This window comes from Rhinolophus hipposideros, assembly GCF_964194185.1.
Source record: "Rhinolophus hipposideros genome assembly, chromosome: 20".
NCBI classification, from domain to species: domain Eukaryota; kingdom Metazoa; phylum Chordata; class Mammalia; order Chiroptera; family Rhinolophidae; genus Rhinolophus; species Rhinolophus hipposideros.
Genome location: NC_138066.1, coordinates 3,150,567 through 3,168,793, shown reverse-complemented (window position 1 = coordinate 3,168,793; position 18,227 = coordinate 3,150,567). Strand labels below are relative to the sequence as shown.

At 34.5% G+C, this 18,227-nt stretch overlaps 1 protein-coding gene across 21 annotated transcripts in view; it reads left to right on the top strand.

The window, feature by feature from the left end:
- The window catches only part of NCOR1 (nuclear receptor corepressor 1), a gene marked incomplete at its 3' end in the record, with an annotated part of 150,091 nt that overhangs the window by 36,867 nt on the left and 94,997 nt on the right, over window positions 1-18,227 (top strand). For 10 of the 21 annotated variants that reach the window (XM_081027582.1, XM_081027583.1, XM_081027585.1 and 7 more), the window contains 8 exons: window positions 3,745-3,858; window positions 9,484-9,540; window positions 10,089-10,141; window positions 10,478-10,504; window positions 12,576-12,642; window positions 15,059-15,231; window positions 16,095-16,185; window positions 17,929-18,107. In XM_081027582.1, coding sequence (XP_080883708.1) covers window positions 3,745-3,858; window positions 9,484-9,540; window positions 10,089-10,141; window positions 10,478-10,504; window positions 12,576-12,642; window positions 15,059-15,231; window positions 16,095-16,185; window positions 17,929-18,107 — 761 coding nt within the window. Of the gene's footprint in view, window positions 1-3,744; window positions 3,859-9,483; window positions 9,541-10,088; window positions 10,142-10,477; window positions 10,509-12,575; window positions 12,643-15,058; window positions 15,232-16,094; window positions 16,186-17,928; window positions 18,108-18,227 lie in introns of those variants that run through there. The other 11 variants (XM_081027569.1, XM_081027588.1, XM_081027572.1 and 8 more) reach the window with 2 other exon arrangements.

Below are 18,227 nucleotides of genomic sequence, written 5' to 3'. Positions count from 1 at the left end.
TTTGTAAATATCTTCTCCCATTTGGTTGGTTGCATTTTTGTTTTGTTGATGGCTTTTTTTGCGCTGTAGCATTTTAGTTTGACATGGTGCCATTCGTTTATTTTTTGCTTTTACTTCCCTTGCCTTTGGGGTCAAGGTCATAAAATCCTCTCTGAGATCAAGATCTATTTTTAGTATCTATGTTGTCTTCTATGTATTTCATTGTTTCAGATCTTATATTTAGAACTTTAATTCATTTTAAGTTAATTTTTGTGTATAGTGTCAAATAGCAGTCTAATTTTATTCTTTTGCATGTGGCTTTCCAATTTTCCCAGTGCCATTTTTTGAAGAGGATTTCTTTTCTCCATTTTATATTTTTGACTCCTTTGTTAAAAGTTAATTGCCCATATACATGTGGGTTTATTTCTCGGTTCTCAGTTTTGTTCCATGGTCTGTGTATCTGTTTTTCTGCTAGTACTGTACTCTTTTGATTATTGTAGCTTTGTAGTGTAATTTGAAGTCAGAGAGTGTGATACCTCCAGCTTTGTTCTTTTTTCTCAGGATTGCTTTCGCTACTTATGGTTTTTTGTCATTCCATACAAATTTGATGGTTTTTTGTTCTATTTCTTTGAAAAATGCCATTGGTATTTTGATTTGGATTGCATTAAATCTTTACATTACTTTAGATAAGATAGCCATTTTACCTATGTTGATTTTCCAATCCATGAATATCCGTGAACATGGACTATCTTTTCATTTCTTTGTGTCTTCTTCAATTTTTTTCAATAATACCTTATAGTTTTCAGTGTATAGGTCTGTCACATCCTTTGTTAAGTTTATTCATAGGTATTTTATTCTTTTTGTTGCAATTGCAAATGAAATTATTTTCATTTCTTTTTCTGAGATTTCATTGTTAGTATATAGGAATGTCGTGGGTTTTTGTACATTGATTTTTGTATCCTGCAACTTTGCTGTATTTGTTTATTGCTTCTAATAGTTGTTTGGTGGAGTCTTTAGAGTTTTTACATACAGAAGAATGTCATATGTACAAAGGAGCTATTTTACTTCTTCATTTCTAACCTGGATGCCTTTTATTTCTTTCTTTTGCCTGATTGCTCTGGCAAGGACTTCCAGTACTATTTTGAATAACAGTGGTGAGAGTGGGCATCCTTGTCTTGTTCCTGATTTTAGAGGAAAAGCTTCCTGTTTTTCACCATTGACTATATTAGCAGAGGGTTTGTCACATGGCCTTAATTATGTGGAGGTACTTTTTTTCTATACCGGTTTTATTGAGTGTTTTTTTGTTTGTTTGTTTGTTTTTTTAAGGAAGGTGCAGCTCACAGTGGCCCATGCAGGGATTGAACAGGCAACCTTGGTGTTATCAGCACCATGCTATAACCAACTGAGCTAACTGGCCACCCCCTTATTGAGTGTTTTAATCATAAATGGATATTATATCTTGTCAAATGCTTTTTCTGCATCTGTTGATATGTTCTTAAAGTTTTCCTTCTTTATTCTGTTAATGTAGTGTATCACACTGATCGAGTTGCATATATTGAACCATCCTTGTGCCTCTGGAATTAACCCTGCTTGATTGTGATGTATAATCTTTTTAATATATTGTTGTATTTGATTTGCTAGTACTTTGTTTAGGATTTTTGCATTTATGTTGATCAGAGATATTGGTCTCTAATTATCTTTTTATGTGTTGTCCTCTCCAGGTTTTTGTATCAGGGTAGTGTTGGCCTCATAAAATTAGTTAGGAGGATTGCCTGTTCTTCAATTTTTTGGTAGAGTTTGAGAAGGTTAGGTATTAAATCTTCTTTGAATGTTTGGTAGAATTCATTAATGAAGCCATCTGGTTCTGGACTTTTACTTTTTGATGATTTTCAGTTTCCTTACTGTTGATTGGTCCATTTATATTTTCCATTCTTCGTGATTCAGTATAGGAAGGGTATATATTTCTAAGAACTTGTCCATTTCCTCTAGGTTATTGAATTTGGTGGTGTATATGTAGCCTTTCATAATATTCCTGTATAGTTCTTTGTATTTTTATGGTGTCTGTTGTAACTTCTCTTTCATTTCTGATTTACCCTTTCTGTTCCAATAATTTTGTATAGCCCTACTTAGGTACTAAGAACAAAATATGATTTACTGAAACTTGTTTATTCTTTTATCTACACCTGCCGAACAGGTATTCTAAATGAAGGCCCTCTGGGTAAAGGAAAGAAAGTGCATGGTTGAAGAACTTATTCCCATAAAAATGATCTAACTCCAAAATTGCTTACATAGATAGCAGACTGCAAGAATACTTTTTTCTTTTTCCCCTCTTCTACTGCCTCTCCCTGAAGTCTGGTTCAAGCTGTTGTGTATTGTGCTCCCCCATGGCTAAGACAGTGGTGGTCCCCGGTCGGCTCCCAGCAGCTCTCGCTGGCTCCCGGCCACTCACGCTGGCCACCGGCTGCTCATGGCATAGGGTAGCCCGTGGCAGCCCATAGCAGCCTGCAGCAGTCCACAGCAGCCCGCAGCAGCACTCAGCAGCCCATGGTAGCTCACGGCAGCCGATGCCAACCTCCGGCTGCTCATGGCAGCCCAGCTCCAGGGAGAACTATTGTTCACAATCTTAGCTGTAGAGGGCGCAGCTCACTGGTCCATGTGGGAATCGAACCAGTGACCTCAGCAATAGGAGCAGGGCGCTCCAACCACCTGAGCCACCGGGCCAGCCCAAGAATATTTATAATTCCAAAGTGGAAGTGGTCCTCGAAGCTTCTCTCTCAGAAGATTTTTGTCCTTTCATTTGCGTGTGCTCTGAATTATGTTAATAGGAGCCTTCACTATTAGTCTTATTTAGTAGTATGGATAATTTTTTATTCTAGGCTTTTAGTAGACGTAACATCTTCACCTAATGTCTTTGTTATCATCTTAGGCAGTGAACTTACACTTTTTTGTGGCTTTTTGTTGAGCATTTATTGGGTATCACTGGTTTAGGTGCTGGGAAAAAAAGCAGTGAACCAAGCAAAGTCCCTGCTTACTTCAGTAATAATAGTAGATAATATTTACTGAACATTTATAGTTGTAATGTGCTTTTGAGTTGTGCAGTCCTCAAAAAGCTACGTGATAGATAGGATCACTTTCCCTTCTTTACATGTGAGTGGTTTATATTCTTGCTCAAGATTTAGATGAGGACGTATGAGATCACTCTATTTGTAAAAGGTGACCCTAAGGTGCAAATGTAGGCAGAGTAATACAGGATTCAGCTCTGTAATTGCACACACAAGCGGTCCATATTCTTGTGATTTTGCCAGTGCCTATTGACTACAAAATACAGATTGTTGGGTGGGTAGCGGGGGGGGGGGGGTACATGGTGCTATGCTGAGTTAAGGATTAATATTTAAAGGCAGTTCTCCCATACTCTTCCCCCACCAGACATTAACACATACTGTGTATCTATAATGTATAAAAGTGTTTTCCAGTGCCACACAAGGTCATGATGATAGAAGTATATGGGGTACCTTCACATGTTTAGTTTTCCTTATTATATAAAGGATTTATTTATCCAATGATGATTTGTGTTGTTTAGTTATTAGTCAAAATAAATGATTGGATTTGTTAGAGCCCTTGAGTCTAGACCCTAGTAGAGTAAATGATTACCCTATAGAAATCAGCAAAGCATTGCTCAGTAGCATGTGTTATCTCTGGCAAGTAATTGCTGGTGGGGGTGACTTGCAAGAGATGCCTCCTGACTCTTCCTTTCGGGTCTTTTAGCAACAGCTCGAAGAAGAAGCAGCTAAACCTCCTGAGCCTGAAAAGCCTGTGTCCCCTCCTCCCGTGGAGCAGAAACACCGCAGTATTGTCCAAATTATTTATGATGAGAATCGGGTAAGCACATGTTATTTCTAATGGCACAGGTCTTTAAAACTCCTTGACTGTGCCTCTTGTAGTTACCAGCGTGTTCTGTTGTAATGTTAATTGTATTAAAACCTGGTTTCTGTTATAATTTTAAATGTCCTTAAACTTTGACTGAAACTTGGTGGTTTTTCCTTATAAATTGAAGAAAAGTTGACAGGTGTGTCTTAAATTATTTAATATTTCATTTAAATGTTATATTGTATAAATATTTAATGAGTATACCTTTATCAGCTGAGTCTCTTTCCTATTATATAAATATTGGCAAGCAAGTTTGTAGCAAATAATACACAACAGCCATTCTGTAGTTTTTCACTTTATAAGGGACATTTAATGCCAAATACTGGTACCATTCTATTAGAGATTGGTCATTGGATGTGGAAATGACATACATTTTCAGCTTCAGAATTAATAGCTGGGGTTTGATTTGAATCTTAGTTATAAAGTGTGAGGCCATTGGCCTTTTGGTGAACTTGGCTATTTTTAGGTTTCTTAAAACAATTTCTTTCTTTATACTCTATAAAGTGTCCAGGCCTCAGTTCTGTGAATAATTTTGTGATGTTATAGCTATTTTTTTTTTAATCCAATGCAGGAACTAGCAGTCAAAAGGAAACTGACTTCACCTTAATATAAAGAAAACTTTCCAATGGAACTGCTTAACACTGGGCTTCAGAAGTCTCCAGTCCAGAAAAAGAATAATATGCTTTAAGTAGTAGGGGAGAGAATAGGCTTGTTAGCTAAACATGGTCACAAGGTAGAAGTTGGGATTGTTGATTCAATTTATTTGATTTTGTGATTAGTGAGTAGAGTCATTAGAATCAGTGCATCTTACACAGGTAGCCTATAACTTTATATTAGCCCAGATCCTAAAAGAAATTGGCCTCAAGAAAAGCAACTGACTTAATCAATGAATAAATTATAGGAATGATCTTGGACTCAGATATACATGTATGTATGTATATAGATAACTGAAAATCATCGGATATATAATACTTAAGATAGGTGTCATGCAGGTAATATGGGCAATTAATATGATTTTCTTGGCTGAGTTAAAAATTAGTCCAATTTATTGAATGGACAGAGTCATGTACAGGAAGATCCATCTAGTGAGGGTGGATTCTCTAAAGGGATCAGGAAGAGAAGTGAGTGACGTGGACTGCCTCATGGTATAGCTAGAGTGGCAGTGCTTTGGGGCAGGGATGTGGCCCTGGGTTCACAGGTGCTCCCTTATTTAAGAGAAGCCAGGAACTTGGAGTTTTATGTGAAATTTCCTGCTTTTTAAAAAACACTCTAGAAAAATAAAATACCTTTGTGGGCTAGTAGGCTTTGGGGCCAGTTTGGGACCTCAGGGACAAAGTAAATAGGGATTAGAACTGATAACAATGGAAAAGAATCCTATAAAATGAAGTGTTGAATTCTTTCTTGGTATGAGTTAATTTTCAAATAAACTGATTTCAGTGATATTTATTAATTGATTGTTAGCCCTTTTTTACAGGCCTAATAAATAGTTGCAGCATTAATGAATTCTGTGGTTGCCTGACTAGGATGTGAGGACTGATAACTATTGAAGAAGCTCTGATAGAGAATTTAATTTGTGTTTAATTTTTGTATATATGTGTTTTCATTCATTAGTATAGTAAATGTTTCTTGATACCCATCAACAAAACAGAAAACTCCTTTCAGACCCCTTTTTTCCATGTTAGCATTTATATACTCAGTTTGTTGTGTGGTCTGTGGAAAACAGAACCACCACCAAATTTGAAATCTGTTTTATTATTAGAATTACAATGAGGATTATTTTCAACTCACAGTACTGTAGGAATCATCTTTTAAAAAATATATTATTTTTGTATACTCTGCTGCTAGTCATCTGCTGTGGTTGTATTTGTGTAGTCATAGAATTGTAGTGGAGGTTCGTGGAGGGGAAGTGATGAGAGTACAGCTGGGCCTAGAGTACAGGCTTTCTCACGACTAACTTTTCAATGCTTTTCTGCCTCACCATGCTGCCTTTTGTAAGGTCTTCACTGCTTCTTGAGCTTTCTGTAATGAATGACCTTATCTGTTTTGACACCATAGGCAGAGATGATGACAACCGTACACTTCTTGTTCCTTGTTTGGCAGCACTCTACACTGGTTGGGAGTTAAGCCAAATGTGGCTTAAGAGACAGGGGCCATTATTTTGTGTAAGGCATCTTTCTTTTATTTAGAAAGTTAGTGGGAGGAAGAAAACTGGCCAAATGTGACTGTTAATTTTAAAATTGGCTTCCTGAGAGAAAAAGGTGCCTTGCATAATATTTAAACTTCAGACTAACATTCATTTAGTCTCTAAACAGACTCTTCTCTGGACTGTTTCAATAGTTCAATTTGCTGTTCCCTTCCCAGTTTTGGGTTCCAAAAGTATTTATAAAAGCTCTCATTTCAGAATTATAATACATATAGGAAAGGGAGTGTGTGGACTTTAGTTTTCAAAACCATCTTGTTTATATTTTGCTTGAATGATTTGTACATTAATGTGACACCAGAAGAAAGAAAGGGATTGACAGTAGAGTATACTTAATGCCAGCAATCTCTAGTCACCTGGGCCAGTGTCTGGGAATTATCTGTTTCTCTCTATGTGCCTGCCATTGTAGATTTAGCTAATCAGCGAAGAGCATCAGTCTGACTTCCTAAATATTGGTCTGATCAATTGATTCTCTCTTCCTCCTTCAGAAGTAGCTTAATTTGAACTCTTATCTCTCTCATAGATAATGAGTTTCCTTCCTTCAGTCTTTTTTCTTTGTAACCTATCCTTCATATTTGAGTCCCCTGACGTGATTCTCCAAATACAACCTTTTGATGACTTCCCACTATGTACAGAACAGCCCAAACTTTTAATCAGTGCTTACATGCCTACTTCCCTGGCCCAATACTTCTTTCTTAGTGATATTCTGCCAGAAGAGATTTTGAATATTCACTTGAAGTTGTTGTTAACCTTTACCCCCACGTTTTTGCCCCTGCCTTCAGGTGTCCCTATGTCTTGTCTTTCTTATCTGTCTCTTGTCTCTCTAGTATACTTGTACTTCAAGACCCAACTCCAGTATAATTTTCTCTGCGAAGCCTTTCAAGATCCCTTTTCCTCCTACTCAAGGAAAAGCAATCTTCTTCATTGTTTTCTTAGTGTCTAGCAAGTGCCTGGCACACAGAACATACTCAGCATATGTTTGAGGAATTAATTACTTCTATCTGTAGACTTAGAATAAAATAATATGGAAATGTGAGAGTTTTAAATTAATTTTTTTCTGCAAAACTATTGATAGGTTAATTTATTCTTAGCAGTTAAGCCAAGATGAAGTCAAATATTTTAATAAAACTTTGCAAAACTTAACTCTTGGGGTCTACAGACATTTTAAATACCAGCCTTTAAAATTAGCCCTGAAAAGGTAAGTGCCTCATGTAATAGGATACTAGTAAGTATTTGCCATAAGATAATTTTGCTCCCTTGGCTTTCAGTGTTATTTATGTACAAGTCACTTAGCCTGCCTGTTCTTGGTAGACTCTAGTATAGAGTGCCTTGAGAAAATGTATTTAAAACTGGTGAGTGTTGGTCTAGATAGAGTTGCAGGTGCTAGATATTTCCAAATTTATCATCTGTGATGATATTTATGTGTCATTTAATATATACCTAAAGCTAATAAATTTGAATTTTGTTATAATTACATTTGTCTTCTTGAGATTAATAGTTACCTTAGAGCAGTTGTTCTCAAACGGAGACTTTTTTGATTGTCATAATTTGGGGGAGGGGTGGAGTGCTACTGGTATGTAGTGCGTAGAGGCCACAGACAATTCTAAATATCCTATAACGTATGGGACATCTCCACAACAAAGAAATATCTGGCCCCAAACGTTAATAATAAAACGTTGACAAATCCTGCCTTAAAACTATTGCTAGAAATAGGATTTGCTACGCAAATTTAATGGGTATATTTATAGTTTTGTATTTGACATTATTAATATGTTTATTTCTCAATAAACTTTTAAGTTTCTTGGAGATTGGGAAGTACATTACACTATTTTGTTCTTCCTAAGCTGGGTAAACATAGTTCTTTTTACATATGCTAAATAAATATTACACTTGATTGACTGTGATTGATAAATGAAATGAAAAGGAGAATATTTAAGGGAATGGCTTTTTATACACATGGGGAATACTGGTTGATACCCATTCCTTCCCATTTATGTGTGGCAATAGAAGCCCTACAGAGTTTTCCAGCTACAAATGCAGTGAGGTGTGGGTCTGCTGCAGACAATGAGCCATTGTTACTAATGAGAATGTGTTGGGAGCAAGAGAGAGATTTGAGAACCACTGAAACATTTGCCAGTCGTATACGAGGTGTGATCAAAAAATAGGTGAATGTTTAAATTGAAAATATTTTATTACGGTAAAAGACACATTGCCATTAATCTTACTCAAAACACTCCCCCATTGTTCTTGCCACTTTCTGAAGCAGTTCTGGAAGTACTCTTTCGTGAGTGTCATTAGTTGCGCTGTCGTGGCTGCCTCCATGTCCCGAATAGATTAAAAATGTTTTCCTTTCCTTTGACTTTGGGGAAGAGCCAGAAGTCACACAGTGCCAGATCCAGTGAATAAGGTGGATGAGGACACACCGTAATGTTTTTAGTGTATGTGCTGCCGAAGTAAGCACATCATAATGTTTTTACTTGACAGAAATTTCCGTACCAGAAGTGATACGTGACAGGGAGTGTTACCATGATGGAGGATGAAGTAAAGACACTCACGAAAGAGGACTTCCAGAACTGGCTCAGAAAGTGGCGTTCTTGATGGCATAAGTGTGTTTGAAGTGAGGGGGAGTATTTTGAGGAGGATTAATGGCAATGGGTCTTTTACTGTAATAAAATTTTTTTATTTCAACATTCACTGTATTTTTTAATCACACTTGTAATTCCAGTTTAAACATCTTTAGTATTGAATTTTGTTGGATTTCATTTGTCTATTAAAGGAAGTTTTCTGTTAGATAGCACTTTGGTCAAGATTATTTTACTTTTGAAATGGCATGTAAAAACATATATAATACAACATTTATTTACTAGTGAGCACTTTTGAGTTAATCAAATCAGTTGTTTTCTCTATTGTTTGGGTTATTACTAAGGTTTTCTTGTAACTAGAAAGTAAACTTATTATAAGCTGGTCTCAAAAGAGATCAGTTAGGCTTCCCAGAGTAAAGATTCACAACTTTTTTATGGTGTTCTATGTATTTAAATTTCATTAAAGATACTATGAGTTGAAATATTTTAGAACGTTTGAGGGATTCATTTCTAATTGTGGATCTCTGTTCCCTCTCCATGGAATCTTAATATGTTTGCATTTAAGAACTTACCAATTCTTTAGGTGGTGCTTTCAATATAAATGTTAAGCTTTGACTGCATTTGGTGAGGAAACTCTGAAAATAGAATTAGAGAGACTTTTAGCCTATGAAAGAAGGATGTTTGGAAATAAGTTTAACTATAGAGTAGTCTTTAAGTAAGTATGATTAAATTGGTAGTGATTTTGCACTTAGGTAATATAATTTTTAATTATACAATATAATAATGTCTTTGTAGAAAAAAGCAGAAGAAGCTCATAAAATATTTGAAGGTCTTGGCCCAAAAGTTGAACTGGTAAGAAATCTGTGTTTTTGTTTCTAGTGCTTTCTTGTAGTAGTTTTTCTTGGGGTAAGGTGGAATGCAATCTATTTATTTTGGGGTGAGAGGAATGTAGCTGGGCAGTAAATTTGTGATAAAGTTTAAAATAATTGTGCGTGAACTTGATTACCTTTGCAGAACCATTATCCTGGGCAGCCATTTAATCAATCCAGGTAGAAGGAGGAAGAAGTAAGAAAAGAATAAGAAAGCTCTTTGAATCATTCTGTTAGGATGATGGTGGTGCTTAATCTTCCTTTGCCTTTAAAATTAAAAATCTGTGAATGAATGTATTTATTATGAGATACAGTAGATTTATAAACTTTCTCACAGGAATGGCATTATTAGGAGATGGGGTAAACAGAGTTATTCAGGAAACCCAAATGTATGGAGTTTTTGGTAGGGCATATATTATGTAGACCCAGTAGTACTTTATCTAGGCTTACGTTAAAATATAAATTATTTTTTTGTCTTTTCATAGACATAAGTACAACATTTTATATATTAATATGTGATTTATTTTATAGCCACTCTATAACCAGCCATCAGATACCAAGGTGTACCATGAGAACATCAAGACGTAAGTATTTATAATTTTTGGAGTTCTTTAGTTAAAGACCATATAGTCTATAAAGAGATCATTTTTATTTTATCTGCTGACATATTATTATAATATAGTATAGGTGTGTTTTAGATTTGTGTAATTTGCTGTTGTTTTACTATATGTTATCTTCCTCTGGCTTCTTGGGGGTTGGGGTAACAGCTTTGAGTTTCCGAGGCCAAAAAAAATGAAATAAAGTATTGCATAAAACTAGCTGGTTTTATAATCTGCTAGTAAAAAAAGGTGGATACTTAAAATTGAAATGGCTTACCTTGAGGCTTGAATTTTTTGCCTCCTGTTTTGTCTTTTTTTCAGTGGAGTACCTGCAAGGCGCATGATGAAGTAAGATAATGAAGCTTTTTCATTTAAGACTAGTGATGACACCGTCCCCCACCAAGCCACATCTGCCATTGCAAAGTAGAAGTGCCACGGATCATTTTATCATTATTCAAAATCCTATTCTAGGGAAATCCCTTCCATGACTGTTGCTAATGACGGTATTTGTAGACCCTTCTACCATTTAATGTCCTGGTGCCTTGGAAGCGCTCAGTTACCTCACGTGGGTGAGGAGACTGCTCCAGAATGTAGTTTGCTTAGCCTTGCTCATCCGATACCAGGCCTTTATGGATGTGGATTTTAGAATAAGAAAATAAATAAAAAAGAAAACCGAATTTCTTGATCTGATTGAAGTAAGAGAGGAGGATAGGTATCTTTTTTTAAAATTATCATACTTTAAGAGAATTTTAGGTGAATTATTCTTAGTTTGTAACAAAAGTGTGATACTTCTATTTCATATGTTTTATTAAGTATAACCAGAACATTATAATTATTTACTAGTATAGTTACTAATGAGCACATTGCTATATATATATATATATACCTTTTTTTTTCTTTTTAAAAAATTTCTTAGAATATGTGCAATAGTTGACTACTTTGCAGAACTGGTGGCAAATATAATTTGCATGGTAGTATGCATGAAAAATGGAAATTTGAATAATTTTAACTTTTGTTAAGAAAGTGGTTCATAATAAAAGTCATATACTTAGAAATTTTCTGTGAGATGCTACTGTGGTCTTGACAACCCTTAGGGGTAGGTTAGACAAAACTCATATAAAATATACCTTGTTTTGGAACTGTTTAGCTGTTTTAACATTTTTAAAAAGAATAGCAGATAAAATCTAGTTGGCTATTTTTAATGATTTTTTTTTCCACAAAGCTTCAGTTGTGTTTGTGTTCTGTCTCCCCTCTCCCCCCTCACCCATTATTAGCTGGAGAGCAGCTCTGTCTGATTTATTTCATGTTACCTACAATGCTTAGTACGCTGTCCTGAGCTGAATTACTGACTGGCCGACTTCTTCACTTAAATTCTTAGGAAACATTTTAAGTTATATTTATTGATTGTCATTTGCTTTTGAGCAGCATATAATTACAGTTAGAACAAACTGAATATATGGTAATGCTTCCACTGTATGTGTAAAATTCCTTGTGAGATATCATTTACTCAGCTGCATGTACTCATTATGAATCGTTCAGTAGCTATTCTTTCATCACCATCATTTGCTTTGTATGAAATAGCAAATGTACTTTTTAATAATTCTTTTCATCTCTTGGCTACTTTTCCATATAGCCAGCTCCTGATTGTCCATGCTTATTTGAGTGGAGCCAGTGTCACTGTTAGTCCTGAGTGGCAGATAATCCAAAAAATTACTTCTACTTGCCTTGGCTTTGTATTTATATTTGAATAATCAGCTTGAAATCCTTTCTGGAAGTAGGTGGGGTATAAATATTTGTATTTGAACCTGCATGTCATTGTTTTTGAAGGTCACAATGCTTCACATTTAAAAAGTGAAACTGTTATATTAAGATATAAGAGTTTTCCTGTCTTGTCACATTGCCCTCCATTACTTCTTAGAGTGGATTGTGTCATTTTTGTGATTGAAGAAAATCTTCTGTTTAAAGCAGAAGTCACCTCTCTATGTGGGTATACATTCTCATAGAAGGGAGGTCAGCACCAATCCTGAGGTAGGGAGGTAACTTTAAAAGCTTTTCCTTCTATTCTACCTCCCCTCCTCCAGAGGGTACACAGATGTTTATATCACCAGAATTCTTAAAAAGAATCAGTAATGGTATAATTATAATTTTAAAATAATATTTGCTTGTAATTGGATGTAATATTTGAAAATACTATTTGTATAAAGTTATGCTGTAGAATGGGAGGAATTTTAGTCAGTTCTAATTATTGCAAAAGTCTTGTTTTGCAGGGTGAAAAAATTAGGATTAATTTTGATTACATCATTCATATATTCTTAAGTGATCTTTGCTTGTTTTTCAGTGTCTCTGAAAAATAAAAAGTGAATGTATTATTAAATTGTGCTTTTTCTTAATGTCATACAACCATATTTTTCTCTTCTAGAAACCAGGTGATGAGGAAAAAACTCATTTTATTTTTTAAAAGAAGAAATCATGCAAGAAAACAAAGGGTGAGGTCCTATCCTTGTTAACTGAAATATGTGCAACTTTCCCATTCATGCTCATGTAGGCATTCACTTTCCCATTATTGAGAATGGTTCCTATTGTATTTGAGAAAAGGTGCTGATTTAGAAAGAAATAATAGATAGCTTAAATATAAATCTAACAACATTTTGATATCATAATTCACATTTAATAGCATTATCAAGTCAATTTCTTTGGTTGTCTATGTATAACATTTTCATCTAGCCAAAATAAAGAAAATGGTGAGTAGTTAAAAAATATCATAGAGAAATGAGATGATCTACACTTAGTCTCTTAACCCTCAAACAAATGTGGGTAAGTTATGGTCATGCTTGAGTAGATATTACTGTTCTCTCATTAGAAACTGGGTCAGCTAAAGTTCAGCTTTTTAAAATTCAAATAGTTTTTCATATTTATTATATGACTTGCGGTCCAAAAGTTTTGCGGTTATAGTCTTCATGGAAATTAAGTTACAGAAAATACAATACCAGTATTCTTATTTTCATAGCATGTTCGTACTAATTTTAGACAAACTTGATTCATTTAAATTCAGTTGTTTAAATAAAAGATGTTCTTTGATTCACATCAAAAATGAACTTTGTATCTTATATTTAATGACCTTACAGTTAATGAATTGTAAAGCTCAGGAGTCAGCAGCTTCTATTTGGCATATAACTTCTAATGTTCTAATTTGCCAATCTAGTCCTTCAATCTTGAATTTTTTTTTTTTTTTTGCCAAGAATATACAAATATTAAACAAGAAATTAGCTGAAGTATTTCTTTCCTATCTAGTAATAATTCTGTTGTAATTGTAGAAATTGCTAAATTTGCTACCTGGTGATGTAAACACAGAAGCGCAGATTTTTTGTTTTTCTGTACTTCATACAATAGTTATAAAGTTTATATGTTCATTGATTTGTTTAATATTTATCGGCTGTTTACGCTGTCTCATGTATCATTCTACAAAGGTGAGCAAGATAGTCATCTGGTTTTAGCCCTTAGGGAGCCCAAGGTATAACAGGGGACAGATAAGTTAGCAGGCAATTATGGTATTGTGATCGTACCATAGTAAAGGACATACAGATGACTGTGAGCATTTAAGGGGGACAGCTAATAGAGACACGAATCATGAAGGGAAATTTCACAGGAAAAGCAGTACTCTGGAAACTTGAACAAGCAGAGGGAGCCGCTTAAATGAAGGTCTGGGAGGCAGAGGGAATGTGGCAGGTTCAGAGATGGCTAGGGCTCACACCGAGCTGGGAGTGTGGTGAGGAATGAGGCTGCCTGGGGAAGCCAGGGCCAGGTCCTGCACAGCCCTGGAGGTCACATAGGAGACTTTGGATTAGCTTTTAAGTGTTTGAATTGAGGAAATGAAATGTTCAGGTTTGTATTTTAAGAATTTGCATCTGGCGATATCATTAAGAATGCATGGGAGACATTTAGGAGGCTCTTAGTTTAGTCTAGAGGTTGATGTTGGCCTGTACTGAGGAGGAGGTAGCAGTAGAGATGGAGAAAAGGGGAAGGATAAGAAAGACATACAGCAGTTGCAAAGAATGATTGAGAAGTGGAGTAAGGGGGTGGTACAGAGTGTGAGGAAGATATTCTCTTCTCTAATGTTACTTTCTTGATGAAATGACCAGTTAACAGTTTTTCATGAGTCCTTCCACATCTTTTTTTAGCCCGTGTGTCGTCAGACATGTGTACAGTTCTGTGCAGGAGGGTTCTTCTTTCTCTTCTTTTATATTTATAAAATGAGGTCATACATTATTGATGCTTCTAAAGTATTAACTCTTGATTTCATGTAATTCACTGGATTTCTTTTTATGAAAAAGTACAACCAATTTCTGTCTTCTCTAGACTGTCAAAAATGTTTACTATATAACATTATTTATAATAACAAAAAACTGCGAGTAACCAAAACCTGCAACAATAGAGGAATGGTTAAAGTGTGAGTGTTTTCTCTGACAGATTAGAAGAATAACAACTAATTGTTAACATGGTTGTCCTTGGGTGATTGGGATTATGAACTATTTATGTGATTCTGTTTTTAATTTTACATTTTTTTTGACAAGGCATGTATTGTTATCAGAAAAATAATAAAACCAGCTGGTCAGCTATAAGTAGAAGCTCATCAGTTAGTTCGTTAATTTACATAGTTTTAACGTTAACTAAAAAAAATCCCACCAAAATATGCTCTGTATGTTGATCTTTCATAGGAAATAGAGCTCCGTTTCTCTCCTTTCAGATCAAGGACAACTCTTCATTCACAGTTGAGTCATAGGCTAAATGTACTTCTGACTTTGCCTTAAGAAATAGCATTTAAGAAAAAAAGTAGCATTTAAAGTATTAGGTTTGTCAGAATCACAGAGTTTCATTTAATTATTTACTACGGGTATTTAATAGGAACAAAAAATCTGCCAACGTTATGATCAGCTCATGGAGGCATGGGAGAAAAAAGTGGACAGAATAGAAAATAATCCTCGAAGGAAAGCTAAAGAAAGCAAAACAAGGGAATACTATGAAAAGCAGTTTCCAGAAATTCGAAAACAAAGAGAACAACAAGAAAGATTTCAAAGGTAAGTAGTGTGGTGTTTATGCTATTTTCCTTTGAATCATACTTTTGCTCTTTCATAATATTTATTGTTACCTGAATCTGATCATTAAGAGAGCTCATAAAGAACTCTTATTTTGAATATAAAACTTCATTATTAACTATCAAAGATTATGTCTTGGTAAATTTAATATTTTTATGTTCAATCATGCTGTTGAATTTAAATTTAAATGAATATTATGAAATTAATTAGTTCTTGAAAATACCCATTTCTTTGGAAATGACAGTTAAGAATAGACTTGAATATCTCTGTCCTTCATTATCTACCTACATAAACAGTATTAAGTTGGTTGCTAATTAAGAAATTCTTTGATAATGGTAGATAGTTTCTGATTTGTTTTACTTTTAGAGAACAAGTATTTTGTAAAGGCAAAAACTTTAGTTTTCTTCTCTACTGTCTCATGTAAGTCATGTAAGCCCCTTTATGATTAAGTTTTTGTGAGAGATGATGGTTGTGTTTTTTTACCCTCCTTTTAATGTAGTTTTCTAAGCCTGCTATTCTATTCTCTGGAAGGCTAGCAAAAGACGGGCATTTGAAATGGATATGGTACCAGTAATTGTTGTTTTCCAGAAGTTTCCCATTAAGAGTTCTACCATTTGAACTTGGGCGTGTAACCTTTAAATCTTAATGTCAGCATTTAAATTGTTAATTTTATAGATGACTAAAGCAAATTACTTAAAAATAGTTAATAGAATTTCAGGTTTCTTCTCTGACTTCTAGTTGGTTAAAAAAGTCTTATTTAGAAAAATAATCCATATAAAAGTAATTTATATGTCTTCTTTATAAAAGGCCTTTAAATATATTTATAATTTCTTTCTCATATTTAGAGTTGGGCAGAGGGGAGCTGGTCTTTCAGCCACCATTGCTAGGAGTGAGCATGAGATTTCAGAAATTATTGATGGGCTCTCTGAGCAGGAGGTAAGAAAATTAATTGATTTAATTCAAGTTAGTTCATTAATTATTCAGGAATTTTAGCCTCGTACCCCAGAAACTAAGAGTTTATTTGTATATAAATGAGGGAATATTTGCGGAGTTTGGACTGTTCCAAGGACTGGCCAACCATTGAAGGTTTTAAAAAAGGTGGTCACATGATCGTATTGGCATTTTACAGATATGGCTTTGGCAACGGAGGATGGAAAGAGATGAGGAGGCTGTTATGATAAAAATAAGGACCTGAGTCAGGGCAATAGCGGTAGGGATGTACAGGAGGGGACTAATCGGAGAGATTAATAGATGGTAGAATGGTCAGGACAACATGGATGAATTAAATGTTGGGGTGAGGAAGAAGAGAAATGGAAAGTGACTCCCTGGTTTCTAGGTTAGAGGACTGAACTGGTGGTGCCATTTTATAATATAGCAAAAGAGCATGTATTTTGCAAATACTTATATGTTTACTTGGTGGGATCTCCAAAGGCTGCTCTCTCTAACCAACTGAGCTTTGGAGAGAGATAGAATGTGATATTAAATCAATGATGAATAAGAATAAATTTCAGTCCCTAGCACTGTCTCTTAAAATTGGTCTAAAGCCATTTATCTATTGAGTTTTGCAAGTTTTTATTTTTAAGTTTTTATTTGGAGGGGGAGTGAAGGAGCATGGAGTGAGATTGGAGGTGTTTCGCAAGTTTTGATTTTTATAACATGGCTTTTTAAAGCCTCATCTCTAAATTCTGGAGGTATTGCTTATTTGGACAAAGTAGTCCCTTAAATAATGAGTAAAGACAATGATTACATTGCTATATTTCAAAATTTGTGGCCATAATCCGTGCAATGATGATTAAATCTGTGTTAATTTTCTTAGCTTGATTTTTGACTGATTCTAAGTATCCAGAACTAGTATCAGTTGAGGTGATTTCAAGCTAATAATGTGTCTGCTCCAATAGTACTTTGGTATTCAAATTGATTGCGAGTACCCCATAAAATTATAGATGTTGTATGGACTTGTGAGGCAATAACCACGTATCTGAGGAGAAGTTTTAGGGAAAAACCTAGCCTTGTATTGGCAGCAATAATTGTAATTTTGGTGTTTTTTCATGGAGGTTTGCGCTTATTAATTTAATGAATTAAACTTTGGGAAAAATAAATTGTAAAGATGTAACAGTTTCAGTTGAAATTATAAGGATAATAGTCTTAAATTTTCAGTGGAAAGATTATGTAAGATTAGTAAGAAATATTTAATACTTATGAGTTTAGTTAATTTAAAATCAGTGGTCTTAAGATTTTGGTGCCTGTTTGCTTATTTTTTCTTACTTATTTTCTAAAATGATGTTAAGATTTGTTCTGTGAAATGATGGTAAGACTTGACAATGATACTAAATATAATTAAAATGCTTCTTAAGGTCATTACTTCAGTGAACTTGACATTAATTTGTGTCTTCTAGGTCAAAAATTCCATTATCTGAAATATCAGCTTTGTTTAAATAAAGAACTCTTCTCTAATTATGATATTAGATTATAAAAAAACCAATACGTATACTCTCTGCCTCTATAAGCATTGAATGGATATTTATTAGCTATATGAGTGATTATATGTTAGATGTTATACTATATGTTACTATTGTCATTAAACTACATTATGTGTTTTTTTAATGTATATTAACACAGGTGGTTTATGGCCCTCTTTAAATTTTATTTTATGTAAATTGTATTTCTTTGTTTTTGCAGAATAATGAGAAACAAATGCGGCAGCTCTCTGTGATCCCACCTATGATGTTTGATGCAGAACAAAGACGGGTCAAGTTTATTAACATGAACGGGCTTATGGAGGACCCTATGAAGGTTTATAAAGATAGGCAGTTTATGAACGTGTGGACTGACCATGAGAAGGAGATCTTTAAGGACAAGTAATTTAAATTTTAAATTATTATCTATTAAAAGCTTACATATGTTACATTAGGAAAAAGTATTTGGCATTTACTTGTAAACAACTATGTTTCCAAAAACTTGGTCCCATTTTGGCATTT